Source organism: Durio zibethinus, chromosome 20 (genome assembly GCF_047325235.1).
Source record: "Durio zibethinus cultivar Kanyao isolate XHJ-2024 chromosome 20, ASM4732523v1, whole genome shotgun sequence".
Taxonomy (NCBI): Eukaryota; Viridiplantae; Streptophyta; class Magnoliopsida; order Malvales; family Malvaceae; genus Durio; species Durio zibethinus.
This window is the reverse complement of record NC_143181.1, coordinates 4443110-4461857: the sequence shown is the minus strand read 5'-3', so window position 1 is coordinate 4461857 and position 18748 is coordinate 4443110. Positions and strand designations below refer to the sequence as shown.

Sequence of the window (18748 nt, the reverse complement as noted above, 5' to 3'; positions counted from 1 at the left end):
TTTAGGCTTAGATAGGATGACTTTAATTACATTTGTTTAAAAATTTTAACTGTCCAATAGACATTATATTTTGAATTTGTTCTTGTTAGCTGCAAGTAATAGTAATTTTATAATATATATATATATATATCTGTGATCTTCAATTTTTGATTGAATAATATTTTATTCTTATACTTTTAAAAATTATGAGTTAGTCTCCATACTTGCAATATTATAACAAAATAGTCATTTTATCAATATTTTTCCTCATGTATGCTACTGATATTAGCTAGTGACATGTGATATATATATATATATATCTGAAAGCTAATATGTATATTATTTTTCTTGTTGATTTTTTTATTTAATTTAATGTTTAAAATCTATTATATATTTTTAAAAATTTATTACAAATAGAAAATATTAAACTTTATTTATTTTAATTTATATATACTTTGATATTAATTTTTTTTTAAATTGAGTATTTAGAAGTTTTTCTTTTTTATCTTCTTTTTCCTCTCTTTTTTTATCCCACCAAGGCTATAGTGATGTTGCTGATTAGGGATAAGAAAAACAATAAAAAAAAATTGAAAACTTATTCAAAACCATAACATTTGATTTAATTCATATCGATTTTTTTTATTTGGTTTGAATTAAATTTAAATATTAAATATATATATTAAGTTTAGATTTGATTTCGTATTTGAAAGTCAAAAATTAAAAAAAATTAAATTAAATCAAATTATATATTTTTATTATTTTTTATAAATTTTTAAAGTTTTATAAAGTAAAAATAATTATTTTATACTTAAATATATTAAAAATTATATTAAAATAATATATATAAAAAATTAAATTAGTTTGATTTAGATCATAGAAAAATTTTAAAAATTTAAAATTTTATATATTATTTAAAAATATTAAATCAAATTCAAATCATTATCATTTTATTAGTGACAACAAAAATTTCATTCATAATGTCGATTGAAGTTTGATCCACTCTTACCACCGATCACGCATTGGTCGATAGGGAGAGAGAGAAAAAGAAAAAAAAAATAAGGAGAAAAGGAAGAGAAAAAAAAAAACTGAAAAGCCAATGGGGTTGCCGCTCTCTCCATTTAATTTAAAGAAAAAATATTACTACAAAAGTTAAAATTTGCCTTTACTTGTGTGAAAATTATATTTTGTTTTTAATTAGAGAAAAGAGTCCAAAAAATTGGACAATGTTATTCTTAGCCGTTGGTCAATACCCTTGAATCTTGATCTGTTTATTGGATAGAAAATTATAAACAATTTAACCTTGAATTGCCACACTTAAAAATAAAATAAAATTTTCCATCGTAATCTACAATTTATTAAATTTCATTAAAAAAATTTATAAATGCTATCAAAGCTGTACTTACTATTTGAAAATTAATTAAAATTTATCCTATTAAATTAAGTTTATATGTCTGATTTAAATATTTTGAAAGGTTATAAAAAATAATTTTTTATGAATTTATTAGATATGATTTAAATAAATTTTATTATTAAAAATAATTAAATTCAGAATTCAACTAACATGCAATGTAAAAAAAATTCTTTATTTCTAGTTATATCCCATCAATTTCATGCGACTTCAATTTTAAGTGCCCTTTGAATTTTAGATGTTTTAAAACCAAAACCAACGTTCACCTGCACTTTGGCTTGCGAACAAAGTACACGGAGTAAGAAGTCTATTATTTTTTTAATTTTTGGAAAAGGGCGGAGAAGGGCTGGGACTGGCTGGCAATGGCAGGCCCTGGCGTACACTGTCAAGTCCATAGCTGTACCTTGGCTCCTGTTAGTTTGATCCAGCTAAGCCTATTAACTAGCCGCTTTTTCTTACTTCACCAGCCTTCACCTCCCAACTTTTCAGAGCCGCAAGCGCGTAATCTCACGTGCCCTTCATCTAGAATGCTCGTGGTTAACCTCTTTGCCCACTCACTGTCTGCCAGCTGGATCAATTCTCCCTTCGCAATAAAATTAACTCCAGCCTGTCTTTCATAACGTTTATCTGCTTCCGTTTTCCCGCATTTATCCTCCTCCCGTATTAAAAAGCTCGGTTATTTTGGTCAATAAAGAGTTAGGCTAACTGTTACCAAGTTGTAATGCCTTCTATTTTCAAGCGACGAAGAGAGCTGGCCCACTTCGTCAAGAAACTTCCATCCACGCGCTCTTTTGGCATTGATTTCCACGGCCATGTTTGATTGGTACGTGAAGTCAAATGACCCCGTTAGCAGACGAGGGAAAAGGTTTTAGGAGTGAACCGTGGGTCTCTTTTATACGTTACTGGCGAAGTCGCAACTCGTAAATGGGAAAAGCCCATCCCTCTACAATAAACTTTATTTGTCTGTTTCTGTGCAGATTCCCTTACTTCACATAACCCCAAAGACCCTTTTTTCAATTCAAAATATTATTTAAAGTTCAACAAAGAAACTCTTTTTTCAGGCCCGTATAAACCTTTTCCACTCTCTCAATCCCACGACTTAAACTCAAAACTCAAAAATGGCTTCTTTTGTTACTCAAAATGCCTTGAAAATTTTCCTTATATTGTCTTTGTTCCAAATCTCTTTGGCTGGACGGAAGCTGAGTGAAGTGGTGCAAGAACAGCCTCAGCTCTTGATATACCACAACGGTCCTCTCCTTTCGGGCAGAATTACAATCAATCTGATTTGGTATGGCAAGTTCAAGCCTACCGAGAGGGCTATTATCACTGATTTTATTACCTCCCTTTCATCTAGTACTACACCGTCTCAAAGCAACCAACCCTCCGTTGCCCAGTGGTGGAGGATCACCGAGAAATACTATCACCTCAGCTCTAAGAAATCCTCTACTTCCCTGTCTTTGGGAAAACATATTTTTTATCAGAATTATTCTCTTGGGAAGTCACTCGAGAACGAGCAAATTGTTGAATTGGCCTCAAAGGGTAAGCACAAGAATGCTATTAACGTTGTCTTAACAGCATCTGATGTTGCTGTTGAAGGGTTTTGCATGAGCCGGTGTGGAACTCATGGGTCTGCCTTGAGCTCCAGCAATATTGGTCACATCAACGCCGAGACGTACTCCAAATTCGCTTATATTTGGGTAGGTAACTCCCAGACCCAGTGCCCTGGTCAATGTGCTTGGCCATTCCACCAACCAATCTACGGACCGCAAAATCCACCTTTGATTGCACCAAACAACAATGTGGGCCTTGACGGCATGGTGATCAACTTGGCTAGCCTCATTGCCGGGACTGTCACGAACCCTTTTGGAAATGGTTACTTTCAGGGTCCAGCTGAGGCACCATTGGAAGCTTCATCAGCTTGTCCTGGAATTTATGGTAAAGGAGCTTATCCAGGCTATGCAGGAAACCTACTTGTAGACCCAACTACTGGTGCTAGCTACAATGCTCGTGGTGACAATGGAAGGAAGTACTTACTTCCTGCTTTGTATGATCCTGCTACATCATCCTGCTCAACTTTGGTCTAACAATTTGAAGCAGTGATTAGCAAATTAGTGTTCGCAGATGTACATGTTTATGGAAGGATGTAATTCTTTTATTTGTTAATGTATTTTGCTTATGCAGATAACTAATAATAGATCAGCAAACTACTTTGGTTTGCTATTTTCATAATTTGCAGTTCTTATTTACTGTCAAGTGTTAGATGGGAGTGTTGATTTTACACTGTTAATCTCTCCATCAGCTAATCAGCATTCCCAAAGTTTTTCTTATTAACTCTAATGCTTTATTTTCATATAATTGGTTCAAGATTTGGTCAAGAATCTAGGCATTACTTGGGAAACTTCCGTTTATGCTTTCCAGCTATCTTGGTCCAGCTTAGGAAGAGAGCAGGGATGCATGTTGGGAATGTTTAAGTGAAAAAAGTTAAAAAAAAAAAAAAAAAAAAACCCCAGTTGCCATTACATCAAGAATGGGAACCCTACCGGGAACAAAGATCATTTTCTAGCAATTATAGACATTTTTTGGGGCAAAATTATAGCAGACAATTATTCACACAAGTGTCTTTTTTTTTTTTTTTTTTCTTTTTTTGGCCTAGCACATGTCTTGTCCTAAGATTTTCAACTTTGTGCCTATCCTGGGAAAAGGAAAATGAAACCTTTGCTGCTTTATTCGTGATAAACTCCATTATTTGCTAAAAGAGTCTAAAGTTTAAACCTTAAAAAAGCTGAATAAAAAGGGAAATTTCCAGGAACATTGCAATTTGATCTGGCATTAAATTCAAAGTAGAAAGGATTAATTAGCCAAAACCTTTAGTAGAAGATGAAAGGATCTTAATTACGACTTAATTTCTTTGCCTACAAACATGTTTGTAGTAGTTCAATTGAATTTTATCAAACGCAAGAAAGCGTGCATGTTTTGTACCGAACAGAACCACCTCTTCAAATGGGAGGAATTCGTCTGCCATTTAGATTCAGATGAATATAGGAGAGTTACTTATGCTTAAGCTGCAATGACCCCAAATTTTCAACTCAGATCATGACAGAAAAACTGGTAAATTTCTAGCATCCAAGCCAGCAATTTCGCACAGGTCTATCCAGAAAGTTGCGACAAATACAACATCTAATTATCAATCAAGTTAAACATCACCAAAATTAATTAACATGTAATCACCAAATTAATATTTTAAAAAACAAACCAAGATGTGGAAAATTACAACCAAACAATAACCAGTACCTTATGTAGACCCAAAAAAAAAACAATAGTAGAAAGAAAACACCAAAACATTAAACATCATAAATTCTTCAAGGTGCTTATATTATGCGCAACATAAACATGACATGTTTTCTCTACTTTCGTTATTTTTGTTTGCAACTTGCACATTTGAATATGTAAAGCCATCCCCTCTTTGGCTGCACAGTTCGAAAGACACAAAAATGTCACGACATAAATCGATAACAATAAACATTTGAGCATTACTTTAGACTATTACGCGGTTTCCCCCTGCCTCAAATGTGCCCTGACCTGACTCAATAGCACTCAATTTTGTCCTTTTTTTCCTTCGGCACGTCTCCCTCTGTCTTAATCCACCCTTAGCTGGCTTTAAACTGTATTTTTAACACATTGATTCGGTTGAGAGCGAGACTACAGCTTAAAATCCAACTTGTCATTTGGCTGGCATGGCATCTCACTCCCCACTTGTTTACGTTTCTCTTTAATTTTCGGCTCTTTCCAAGCACTCTCAACCCTCAAAGAATCAACACTATAAATACATCCCCTCATTTCAGTTCTCTTCATCCCAAATCTCACAAAACATTTCATCTCAGCATCTTCTCTCTTTGTTCAGTTCTCTGATCAGTTTAATAGTTTCAACAATCAATTCATCATGTCTTCTTTTGCTACTTCTAATGTTGTTCTGTTTCTTGTTTTCTCGGTCTCTTTTATTCATTTCAATGCTGAAGCAAGGAGGCTTGCTGACCAAACCGAGCAGCCTTTGCTGTTTCAATACCATAACGGCCCTCTTCTAACTGGGAAAATCTCTGTTAATCTCATTTGGTATGGCAAGTTCAAGCCTTCTCAACGTGCAATTGTGTCCGATTTCATCAATTCCGTTACATCTTCCAAGCCTGCTGTAGCTCAACCCTCTGTTGCTACGTGGTGGAAAGCCACGGAAAAATACTATCAGCTCAGCAAGAACCCTTCTTCTCTTGTCCTCTCATTGGATTCACAAATCCTTGATGAGAACTACTCTTTGGGAAAGTCACTAACAAATCAACAAATCGTACAATTAGCATCAAAGGGTGCTCAGAAGAATGCCATTAATGTTGTCTTGACATCAGCCGATGTAGTTGTTGAAGGGTTCTGCTCGAGCAGGTGTGGAACCCATAGTTCAGCTTTGGGCTCAAGCAATGGTCACATTAAGGGTAAGAGCTCCAAGTTTGCTTACATTTGGGTTGGTAACTCTGAGACACAGTGCCCAGGTCAATGCGCTTGGCCATTCCACCAGCCCATCTACGGACCACAGAACCAACCTTTGGTTGCACCCAACAATGACGTTGGTCTTGATGGGATGGTGATTAATCTAGCTAGCCTCTTGGCCGGGACTGTGACGAACCCATTTGGAAATGGCTACTATCAGGGTCCAAAAGAAGCACCCCTGGAGGCTGCATCGGCTTGCCCTGGGATTTATGGTACAGGGGCTTATCCAGGCTATGCTGGGGACCTTCCAGTGGACGCTACAACTGGAGCTAGCTACAACGCACATGGTGTCAATGGGAGGAAGTACCTTCTTCCTGCTTTGTTTGACCCGTCAACCTCAACTTGTTCTACTCTGGCTTAAAACAATTTTTTTTACAAGACATGCTAACATGTCAGTGTATAATTTTGTGAAAGATTCTTTTATTGTATCATTCAATCATTCTTTTTCTATCACGATCGAATAAGAGATTCGCAGTTAAATTTCTCCTTCTCTTATATTCTAAGTGGTGCATTTCCTCTGATGCTCATTGTTTATTTTAATTAATAACTTTAAAGATGTTCTCGTTAGCAAAATCTTTAATATACTAATTAAAATTAGGAAAAGTTTGTAGACGAATTCATTTTTTGTTTATTTATTAAATTTAATAAATAATTATAAACAATATTTTAAATTTATTAATTAAATAAATATATTATAAATATAATAAAATTTTTTCTTATTCACTTTATTTACCCATAAGAACAATGTTGGATTTAAGAATTATATGGTATTAGGGCCAATTAAAGGGATGACTCAGGTAAAGATGCCATCTGCAGAGTCGGAAAAATTGCGTTTGCACTTGGCAGTCACCGCTTAATTAAGAAAAATTTATTGACTTTTGTGGTACCATTTTTCTCCATTCTCTTTGCAAGCTATTATTGACTTCAGCAGATATGTTTTGTCAGAGAAACTGAGAAAGAAGTCTCTTTCAAGGCCTATTCATTTCCGTCAGTTCCTTTTTTCTTTTCCATTTCCAAAACAAAAACAATCCTCTACCAGTGCAACATGTTTTATTTGTTTAGATTTAAGTTGAATTTCAGTAAAATATTTTGAATATTGACCAAAATGTCTTTATATGTGCTACCTGTTCAAGGAGTTCAATTTTGAATATTGTGGTAAAAAAAAATTAAAGGGGATGTGTTCATTGAAAACGAAAAAAAAAAAATAGCAACAAACCTAATTCAAGAATTACACTTAACTTCCTTTCTTCCTAATTTTAAAGGTTGAAGGAGTTGTATCCCTGTCAACATACTCAACGCTGTCGACGGACCATTGTACGCTGAAAATACACGCACCAATATCTTTACGCTATACGTTTAGCCACAACCCACATAGCAGCAGCATGCCGACCATCCCACTTCATAACTTTCACGACAAGTCCGCCGATGATCCGCCCTCTCTCACACCGTCAGATTTTGTCCAAATAATTAGTTATATTGTCTCAAAGAAAAAAAAAAACAATAGTGTATTTATATGCACCGACGGCCCCTTTAGCTTACCGACCTTTTCTTTGGCGTTTAGTTCCTTTGCTATCCACGGATACTTGCAATTTCAACTGTCGACTTGCTATAGTTTTGATTGGGGCAATGATTTACCTAATCTCATGTTGGTCCAAAGTCAAGAATTGATGTTTCATATTTTCATCAGTTTCGTTGTCAAATTCAACAACAAAATTATTGATCCGCTGAATTTGAAAAAAAAGAAGAAGATTTTTTACCCTTTTTTTTTTCCCAAAAAAATGATTGAACCACTTACAATCTTAAGGCTCTAAAAGCCTAACTACCCGTGTTTTTTTCTCAAAGTAAAAGTTATTTTTTAATTTTATTTCTTTAATAAGAATATTTTTAAATTTTATTTCAAAATTAAAGTATTTTGAGTCAATTAATATACGTGTCATCATTTTATTTCACCTCATTTTCTTTTTTATTTTTTTTTGTACGTCTGTAACTCAAATATTCATCTCTTTATTTTTTTTCAAAATCATTCTCTAAAGTTAATACGTTTGTTTTAGATCTCAATTATGGGACAAAAATATATTATTTTGAAAACAAAAAAAAAGGAGTAAGCTTTGATTTATATTCATTAGAGAATTTTTTTTATGGCAATTGTTCATCAGAAAATTTTCAAAAAAATCTATTGCAATTTAGAATCAAACCAAAACATAACAATAAGTTCATTGCTTAAGGGGAAGACATGCGTATCCATATGTTTTAATTTTTATGTTGAAGATAAGTTTGGCTGCAATAAGAATCTACTATGATGTTGTCCACTTTGTACGTTTCTTGTCTAAAGGAGAATCTATGCATCAAGAGAAGATGATTTCAAAATGATAATTCTTTTTTTTTTTGTAGGAATTTTAAATCCACAACTTCAAATTAGGGAGAGATGGAAGATTAAATAATTGAAACAAGAAATTGGGGATAAAAGAGGTTATATCATCAAAATTAATGAATTTTTTTTTTTTAGAGAGGCAAAAAGAATCAAAGTATGGTGATTTCATTTTTATTGCTATTTCGAGTTTGATGGTTTCTTATATTACTGTCATTTAAGCTATGCTTTTTCATGTAGATATACAATCATTTATATATATTTTGAGATTGATTTGGAGTAGGAAAAATAGAACGAGAAATAAAGATTATTATGACAAAGATTATGCTTCTTTATGTGAGTACGTAATCATTGAATTTAATTTTAGAATAAAAAAAATAAAATAAGATAGAGAGATATAGATTTTGAGATTGATTTTAAAGTAAAAAAATCGAATGAGATAAAGATTATTTTGACAAAGATAAGAATATGATTATAGTAAGTAAATAGACAAATATTATTTTTATTTAATTAATATGAGATATTGACATGAAAAAAGTATGTTGATGTGGATTCCAGGTAAGTTAGAGTACCTTGGTTTAGGAATTAAGTTTAAAAGTACTCTGGTCAGATAAATAAAGTTTCAAAGTGTAGTAATTTAGGAACAAACTCCTTAATACCTCTAATAAGTTTTCATGTATTAAACAAACCAAATTTATGGTAGATCATTTAACAAATAATGATTATCACTTTGATTAAAAACTCAATTAACCAAATAAAATCAATATAAAAATTTACCTTTATGAGGATATGTTGCATTTTACATTTTTAACAACACTAATAAATAACATAATAAAAAATATATAAATATTGCAAAAATAGTCTCAATAGCGATAGAGGATCGAGAAAATTACAAGCTTAATCAACAAAATAATCATTTAAAATTAGTCCATTACCCTTGTTTTAAGGGTATTTGGGTTTTAATAGTTAAAATTTTTATTTAAAATATTATTAATATATAAATATTATATGTTATTTTTAAAATAAAATATTATACAATTAATTAATCATATAATAGTATTTCATAAAAATAAAATTTGAAATTAATTATATTTACTTTTTAAAAACTTAATTTTTATAAAATATTTTTATTTAATTAACTGAAAATATATAATATTTATACATTATCAATTCATCAAATTAAAATTTTCTTTGGGACCGTCACATAGGCCACTCGTGGGCCATACTAGCTAATGAGTACAGCAAAATAATGTCAGACACATGGGCTTAGAAAGACGAATTAATAGATGGTGCTATAATCAGGCCGAGGTTTGCAGTTTGCAGTTCGCACAACACTCCCCACTGGCGCAATTCTCTGCCCAAAGAGGTCTGATTTCCACTGCTCTGGAACACTCGCAACGATAACTTTATCATTTGAAAATCACCGCTATGAAGGCCATCATCAATTGTCAATGCATTTAAAGAAGAGTTTTAAATCTTATATTTAATATAATAAGATGATCATTAAAATATATAAGAGTTCACACTATTTTTATCTTGTGAGATACTTTTTATAAGATAAAATCTTGAGATCAGAGAGTCAAAGCGAACAATACCTCACAAGAGTGTGAATCATGATAAGAAGGTTGATCTGAGATACCGAAAAAGTGAATGCTTGGATCCCAGAGTCACGCGGGTTCGAAGCTTAAGTCTCGACTCGTGACAAGTGGTATCAGAATCAGCCCTAAATCGTTCGATCCACGTCAAGCACCTCGAAAGAGATATAGGGTGGCCGTTGTGGTATCAGAATCAACCATAAACCATTCGATCCACGTCAAGCACCTCGAAAGAAGTACAGGGTGACCAGCCTCCGTAACGAGGGCGTCACGAGATTGGGTGTGGGAGAATGTCACGAACCTAAGGAAGAATCCTGAATCTCACATCGAACATAATTGGAGGGTCACTGGGATATATAAGGGTTCACACCACCTCCGTTTTGTGAGGCACTTTTTGTAGGACAAAACCGTGATGTCAGGGGACCAAAGCAGATAATACCTCACAAGGATGTGAACCATAACAGGAAGACTTGGGTGTGAGAGAATATCACGGACTTAAAGAAAAGTCCTGAATCCCACATATAACATAATAGGAAGGTTACTGGGATATATAAGGGTTTACACCACCTCTGAGGTACCTTTTGTAAGACAAAATCCTGAAATCAAAGTCAGGGAGGTCAAAGCGGATAATACCTCACAAGCATGTGAATCATGACAGAAAGACTGATCTGAGATGACAGGACCATGACAAGAAGACTGATATGAGATGACAGGAAGACTGATCTGAGATGTCGAAAAAGTGAATGCCCCAGTCCCGGAGCAGCGCGGGTTCGGAGGTACCTTTTGTAGGACAAAACCCTGATGTCAAGGTCAGGGTCGTCAAAGCGGATAATACCTTACAAGGGTGTGAATCATGACAGGAAGACTGATCTGAAATGTCGAAAAGATGAATGTCTCAGTCCCAGAATAACGCGGGTTCGGAGTTTAAGTCTCGATCCGCATAACACAATCACTTCCATTCACGGAAATGGAACACCACCACTGCGACCTCCACGAGAACAAGCCCCACATACCCATCCTCAACTCTCCACCGCCATCACTTCCACAGGAACTTGTTGCAAATGCGACGGCTCAACGACCTTCGAGCCACCACCCCAATCCGCAACTTCCTGGCCCGACAGCTCCTCTCCCCCTACATACCGACCCATTCGTGGCCCCGCCATAAACCTTCCCCCAAACAACAACTCCCAAGCCATAATCCTCGCTCCCGTCCCTCAATCCCAAAAAGTCCCCACCATCACTCCTCCTTTCCATTTCCAAACCCCGTCCAAAAAAATCACATCCCCCGACGACATCCACAAATTTCACGACTCACCAATTTCCAAAAACTTCCTCGGCTTCATCTTCGCCTTGTCTGAGTCCATCCGTGGCCATAAAATCTCTTATCCATGCCACGAATCCCCCACTGTCTCCAACATCGTCTCCGTCATCGAAACCCTAACTCTCTGGATCGATCAAATCCCACCCGTTCAACAATCCTGTCGTTTCCGCAACATCTCTTATCGAACCTGGCACGAACGCTTAACCGAAAACGTTGAAGCCCTTATGCTCTAGTTCCTCCCCGACGATCTCAAGCCCTCCACGATCGCAATCATCCGTTATTTCACTGAAAGCTTCGGCAACTCAAGCCGAATCGATTACGTAACCGGCCACGAAACCAATTTCGCAGCCTGGTTAGCCAGAATGGGAATCATTAAAGAAGAAGATTATCAAGCAGTGGTGGCTAGAGTTTTTGTCAAAAATTTAGACTTAATGAGGAATCTTCAGCTTGTTTATTGCTTGGAACCCGCGGGGTCCCACGGGGTTTGGGGTTTAGATGATTACCATTTCTTGCCCTTTATATTTGGGAGTTCGCAGTTGATTGATCATAAGTATATGAAGCCAAAATCGATTCATAATGAGGATATTTTGGATAACTTTTCGAGTGAGTATATGTATCTTTCTCGTATTGTGTTTATAAAGAAGGTGAAAAAGGGTCTGTTTGCAGAGCATTCTCCACTGTTGGATGATATAAGTGGAGTGCCTAATTGGAATAAGGTAAATAGTGGGTTGCTTAAGATGTATAAAGCTGAGGTGCTAGAAAAGGTTCCTCTCATGCAACATTTTCTCTTTGGATGGCTCATTGAATCTCATTGTTAATGGTCCTTTATAATCTATGTGAACAAATCATTTGGACCAAACTGATCATGTAGAACCCTGCAATTTTTCCGCTTGTGTTGTTTTCATTGGGGCACTGAAGGCCTGCTTGCTTAATTGTAGTAGTATTTTTATGTATATTTTCATGGGTTCAAAATACGTAATAGTGCCACTCACATTGCTTATAGTATGGTCAATGTTGCTCAGTTTCTGAGAACTTTCTGATGTTAAATTAAGCTAGTTTGCATGAATCTGTCGAGAAAAAGTGCGCCCTTATTTACAAATACTATGTAATTGAATTATTATTGCCGTTTGATCGTGAGGATGGTGCCATTACTCAGAAATGGCACCTCAGAATTACAATTCTTGCCCCCCCCCCCCCCCCCCCCTCTCTCCCAATTGTTTGAGATAACTTTTTTAATACCTAAGTTACTGTAATGAGGTCCATGCAGGACATGAAACGAGCATCTGTATAGCATTAGAGATTTTTTCTCTATCTTTTGGATAGATGGTTGTTTGGCCTCCTTAGAAGCAGACTTTGGTGACTATGAAAGATGGCAATACTGCTAGGTGCATGGTTACCAAATTCACGCCTTGCGATGGATCTGTACTATGTTGAATATTTCCACCACATGACAATCTGTACTAAACCTCATCACAGAATTCTCCACTGGTTAATGCCATTACTAACACGTATCGAACTATTTACCCGACAAATTGGTATTTTATCTTTAGTTGTCCTGGAGTAAGATGATGGAACCAAATTTTGAAACTGGCATGAGTCATTTGGATAATGATTACCAGTTACTTGTAACTGAATTATTTCCCTTGCCTTTGCTTGTTGTGAGTGATCATCCTTTACTGTATGTTTTACACTTTTAGTAAATATTTCTTGCTCCTTATCTAGGAATGTGAATTTATTTATCCATCCTTACTTTTGATTTCTGTATATACTGTATGTTTTACACTTTTACATATTGGGCCATATGGTTGAATTTGGTAATGTCATAATATTGTTACGCTATGTAGAAATCATATCTATTTATAGGTCCTGAAGGTCAATAATTTTACTGTATTCAGGAACACTAGCAATGGTTACCTGTAGTGAGAATCAGTGTTAGTCACCTAACATTCCTAGTAGAACTTTTTTGAGAGGCAAGAAAGCAATGTGCCATTTGTCGTGATTGTGATACAGCCAATTCACATTTTCACTCTTATAAAATTGTTCTATATCAGCATAATTTCTCATTATAATATGGAAACAACTTCTGAGCCATTGAGATGGGTGATGCAGATTTGGTCCTGGCCAATCTTTTTGCCAATTGAGATGCTTTCTTTTAAAGCCACTTAAGGTGATGAACTCATCTTAAGATTTCCATAGTAATATACAAAACAACCTTTTGAGCCAAATGAGATGGGTGATGGAGATTGGCTGAGGCCAATCTTTTGTCCAATTGTGTTGTCTTTTAAAGCCATTCAAGGTGGAGAACCCACCTTTCCTGGGCACTTTTCTGATGCTCTCTAGATTACGTTGAAGCACATGTGCATCAACTTCCAGTAGATGATTTGTATTCAAGATTAGGCTTAATTGGTGGACTTTGTTAAACTGATTCATCAAAGCTTTGGACCTTCATGTATGGTTGTGGTGTTTGCACTTTGCACCTTTTTCCATTGACCCTCGGGTAAAATTCTTGTTCACTAGTTCTATGACATAAATTCTGGCATGTTGTAGGCTATGAATCAGAAATTACAGGGTGCTTGCTTGTCTTTAAGCTAGGTTCTATTAGATTGGTTTTATCACGTCATTATGATGGTATTACAATATGGTTGGAATTAATAAATGCCTATATTTCATTAAGATTTCTTAAACTTTTAACTAATTCCTTTCCTTGAAATTTCACAGGGAATAATCTTGGTATTATCTTTGTGGATACACATACTGTGGAACCAAGAGAATTCCATTTCCTCTGAATTTCGTGGAGAGTTTTTGAAAATTATCCCATTCTTAATATAATATCTATGTTACAATGAATTCATTGAGTTGGTTCCCCCCCCCCCCCCCCCTCTTTTTTTTTTTTGTTTATGATATTTTTTCTTGATGAAAGGCCACAGGTTCCGTTAAAATGCTTAATGCATGGAACTTAATTATTTTGAATACCATAGCAGATACTGTAATTTTAGGAAGTCGCAATTTGTGACTATTGTGTGTACAAATTACAATCTATGAAACGTACTCGCGTATTTAGTGAAAAATTTGTGGTTAACATTGTTCATCAATTTTTTATTGGATGGCTTACTGTTTTCCATCAACGTTTATGTTTCCCATATTCCCTTCGAAGTCGTGCATTTTCCGATCTTCCAAGGCCAAACCCATTGTGAGTAATTCAATATTCCAATTTAGTACCTTTCGGGCTGTCAGGTTCCAAGATGGGACACTAAATTATGCAAGTGTAAACTGCTAGGATGAGGACTTATCAGATTGAACGTTCTGTTCTGTATAAAGACAAGCACCAAATTACCAGCTATCACATCTATCTCCGTAGGTTCCGTCTTTTGCTTCCATGCTTCCTATCTTTTATCTTTTCTAAATATGAAACCATGTGTTTCTATTCAAATAATATTTTATGTTTCAAGTTGAACTTAGAAGTTGTCTGGTTTGTATCTTAGATTTTCCTGATTATCTAAAGAATGCATTTGTATAGTGTAATATGCTTATAAAATCAATAACGGGAGAGTTCATGATCTGATCTAACTGCTACTGTTTGTTATTTAACTCTGGAAACAGAATGATAGGGTGAGACTTTCATGTAATAATCTTCCTCTTCTTTGTATGCTAAGGTGAAACAGGAGCCATGGCCAGATAGCCCACTTCGATTTTTATGTCTGATGAGCCAGTCTCCCTCCCCCTCTCTCCCAAAGATGCTACCTCTGCAAAAAGGCCAAAGGGCTTTAAACTTTTCATCTTCATGCTTTACTCCCTTCCTTTTTAGCCTCATTTCTGCAATCTGTACTCGAATTCCCCTTCTATGTTTTGCCTGATTGCATCCTCTTTACCTAATTCAGAATCATTACCTTTTTGAAGATTATGGCCTTTGCCTCGAGAGCCCACATTCAAGTACTACTAGTACTTGTATTATACAATATATAATTTGAAATATACGCAGGAGAACCAAGAATGTCCAAGCTAACATATTGGCAAGTGGCTAGGGATAAAGAAGCTTTTTACATTTTCATGGGCAGCTAACGTCCTGGCATTGGAAGTTGCAAAGAAACGTGAAATGAAGTCCTGCAAACAAGAAAAAGAAGAAGAAAAAAAAAAGACTAATACATAGCTAGTTAGGAAAAAAGCTGGTTTTTTTCGACATTGTTTCAACATAATTATTCATAGGATTTATTAAGACCTAAATTAGTGAAGCTCTGTGTTTAGCCACGATTATGCTATTCTTAGTTGCTTAATCAAATTATTAATCTATTTTGTTTTTTTAATGAAAATGATTAACATTTGTTTTGTATTTTGATGTTGTAATTAGAGGTATTTTTAAATCGGATTAGATTCAAATTTGATCTGTACATGATATTTATATTTTATATACTTGAGCTTAATTTAATCCAATAATTTGGGTTTCAAATTTTATTTAAATTAATTAAGATAATTAAAAAAAAATAAAACATAGTTTTTTATTTAATTTTTAATTTTTATTAAATTTCAAAACATAAAAAAATTTAATATATTTTTAATATTTATATAATAATTATATATATTTATCTTTTCTACAGTATAAATATAGTGTTAGATTTCCTGCAGCTTTAGGGAGCCAAAAATACCTGCCGATATTCCAAACATAGTGTTAGTTCCTGTGATGTTTGGATGGAATTAAATTTTAAAACGATTTTATCTTTTGGTTGGTTGGGACTTAGCAAAGAGAAATTATAATACATTGATAGTAAAATTTTTAATTTCACAAATAAAATTAATCAAGTAATACATGTTCTTTATATATTTTAAAAAATTAATTAAAAATATAGTATATATATTTTCATCTAAACCCTGTAGTCATGCGTCTAAAGCCTTCGATTAGCCGTCGTGACACCATTACTATTCATAACTTTCAGCGGCCCACTTATTTTTTTGGCCACTGCCCCTACTTTCATTCCTTTATTGTTTGTTCTTCGCTTGTTCCCCTTTGTAATTCGGCAATTGTAAAACGCAAAGCATGAATTAGTTCAAAATTTGGTCTGCCCATTGCAATTCAGCACATTGCGATGCTATCCACATTCAAAATTCATTAGACATACGCTGAAATATTTGGTTAAATTGATTAATACAGATACCTTATGTTCTAAAATCATTCCATCTACACCAAAATATTTGATTATACAGATATCTTTAGACATGCACTTGAATATTTTATAAAAATGATTGTTACAAATATTGTATGTTTAAAGAGTCGAATTTGATTTAAAAAAAAAAAAAAACTAACTTAAATGCCTTGAATTGGGCATCAAAATTAATCTACACATATGTTAAAAAAACCATAATTTAACTGCGAATCAGGGGTTTATTGACAAAAGCTTTCTTGTCGTGTCATTTAACTTGCTGCTGCTTTTTCTAACTTTGATAAGTGTAGAAGCTTATTATAGTTTTTCAGTGATAACCAACATCGGTTCCATTTTTTTCCCAATAGGAAGCTCCAAAGGATGTCATATCACTAGGTTAAAAAAAATATATATCATATTTCTCCTTGTTAGCTTGCGTGGACAATTTTACTTTATCAGCAACTCACTGAACCTTCGTTTCTTTCTTTCAGTACTCACATTTTGATTGAGTTTTTTTTTTTTACTGATTATAATCAAGTTAGCCGATACGATGCAAGTATTTAACATTTGAATGTAAAGCATTTAGATTTATTATATATATATATATATTCAAAATTTTAATAACTTTTTATTGATAAATGATTTATAAATTTGAGTTTTTTTTAATTAAAAAAATTCATAAATTTTCTTATAAATTGAAGATTTATTTTAATTTTAAAAATAAAATAATTTCTCTTATTTTAAAAATTTTTGACCAAAAAAAAAAAAGTGAAAACATTGTAACATGCAGAGAATCTAAGAACACACAATGTCTCCAAAAAAAATTTGATATCTTTAACTCGGTTTTCTTCTCAATTAATTCATTATTTCAATTTTTCACTCATGATTTTGTTAATTTTGTTATTTGATAATATAATTATCATCAATATTTTTGAAGTTGATCATGGGATGCAGTGATAGTTGACATCATGGAATCACAAACACCACCACGTGTCTTTGGGGGGTAGGAATCAGGAGAAGGGAAGGGTAGGTGAGGTTTCCCTTTGCTCTCCTCACCTTACTCTGAAAAAAGTGTAAATTTCTAAACCGCCAAATAAAAGGGAGGCAGTTCTATTTTTTTGAATTGGTGAGGGGTCTTTTTGTAATTGTACGAATTTATCATTCTCTCACTTTTATTTCAATTTTGAGAAAAGTATTCCTTCTTACTCCAGTTAGGTCATCCTTTCAAGTTTCAAGCTTTGGCTTGGCTGAGCGTTTGGGTAAATTTATTTTTTCTTTTAATTTGTTTGGTGTGGGGGTAATTTGGATTTTTCAAATATGTATAATACTTATACTTATTAATTATTGAAACATAAATTTTACATTAAAAATGAGATATTTTGAGTTGAAAATTAATAGCTATACTCTCAATCTCTCACTATATTTTTATTATAAATTTAAAATCTCAACTTATCAAAAGATGATTATATAATATATCTGAAATAAAATTTTAAAAAACACATAATTTTGTGCCCATCAGATAAAATATTAAATATTAAAAAAATGTTATATATACATTTAAAAGTGGTAATCAGGTAATTTTTTTAAAGTAAGGGGCGTCTTATTTATTTTCTTTCAATTCAAACCAGACTTATGTCTGTTTTTGTAACCACCATGTGTCCAATTTCGATGAATAAAGGATCTAACTCAATTTAATCAAATAAAGTTGTTTTCATGTAAACAATGTTTTAGGTTTACCTGAAAATAATGTAGATGTGGTGATTTGAAACATAGATATGGTAACACAATACAGAAATAATATAATTAAAAAATACGAATAATACGATTTAAAATTTTAAAAGAACTACAAATAGATTTAATGAAATAAAAAATTATATTTTATATTTTTATATTAATACGAATTGTGATAAGCGATTTTCATATAAAACACGATATAAATACAATATTTTTATATGACACGATGACACGAATTGTCAGATCAAAAAATGAATACAAAGAGTATTCAAATGTGAGGTAAGAAATATAATTTATAAATTTTAAGTATTTAATATTATTGTGCAAAATATTTTAACAAATTAAATATTAAAAATATTCATAAAGTAAAAAAAAAAATAGAGATATAACAATAACAAAATCATTTTACATACAAAAATTACGTTTGAACTCAAAAACACTTTTTAGAGCTTTTTTATTTAAGTTTGTAAACCAAAATTTTAAATAAAAAAATCATATTTTTATTATTTAATATTAGATTGGATCAAAAGTAATTTTTGAAAAAAAAATTAATTTCAATCTTAATGATAAACTAACCCTTAATCTAACATTTTAGACAGGATGGTGGATGAGTCCAATGTTCATAGATAATTTTTTACACCATTAAGATTCTCCGTGCAGCTTACATTAAGATTCCAA

General features: G+C 33.3%; 4 protein-coding genes across 4 annotated transcripts; all 4 read left to right on the top strand.

The window, feature by feature from the left end:
• Positions 1-2409: 2409 nt before the first annotated feature.
• LOC111314941 (protein PHOSPHATE-INDUCED 1-like) lies at positions 2410-3616 on the top strand. Its single transcript, XM_022916561.2, has one exon. The coding sequence runs from the start codon at positions 2506-2508 to the stop codon at positions 3469-3471; it is 966 nt and encodes a 321-aa protein (XP_022772296.2). The 5' UTR covers positions 2410-2505; the 3' UTR covers positions 3472-3616.
• A 1606-nt stretch (positions 3617-5222) lies between these two features.
• On the top strand, positions 5223-6415 carry LOC111315569 (protein PHOSPHATE-INDUCED 1-like). Its single transcript, XM_022917398.2, has one exon. The coding sequence runs from the start codon at positions 5328-5330 to the stop codon at positions 6279-6281; it is 954 nt and encodes a 317-aa protein (XP_022773133.1). The 5' UTR covers positions 5223-5327; the 3' UTR covers positions 6282-6415.
• A 4269-nt stretch (positions 6416-10684) lies between these two features.
• Positions 10685-11437, top strand: LOC111315127 (uncharacterized). The gene has a single exon (XM_089749662.1). It carries the CDS (start codon positions 10685-10687, stop codon positions 11435-11437), a length of 753 nt encoding a protein of 250 aa, XP_089605788.1.
• Positions 11438-11566: 129 nt separating this feature from the next.
• On the top strand, positions 11567-12157 carry LOC149513065 (serine/threonine-protein phosphatase 2A activator 2-like). The gene has a single exon (XM_089749661.1). It carries the CDS (start codon positions 11567-11569, stop codon positions 12020-12022), a length of 456 nt encoding a protein of 151 aa, XP_089605787.1. The 3' UTR covers positions 12023-12157.
• The last annotated feature ends 6591 nt before the right edge of the window (positions 12158-18748 follow it).

What these genes read in the sequence shown, in the direction of transcription:
- LOC111314941 (XM_022916561.2), top strand. Translation starts at nt 2,506, where the DNA reads ATGGCTTCTTTTGTTACTCAAAATGCCTTGAAAATTTTCCTTATATTG.
- LOC111315569 (XM_022917398.2), top strand. Translation starts at nt 5,328, where the DNA reads ATGTCTTCTTTTGCTACTTCTAATGTTGTTCTGTTTCTTGTTTTCTCG.
- LOC111315127 (XM_089749662.1), top strand. Translation starts at nt 10,685, where the DNA reads ATGTCAAGGTCAGGGTCGTCAAAGCGGATAATACCTTACAAGGGTGTG.
- LOC149513065 (XM_089749661.1), top strand. Translation starts at nt 11,567, where the DNA reads ATGGGAATCATTAAAGAAGAAGATTATCAAGCAGTGGTGGCTAGAGTT.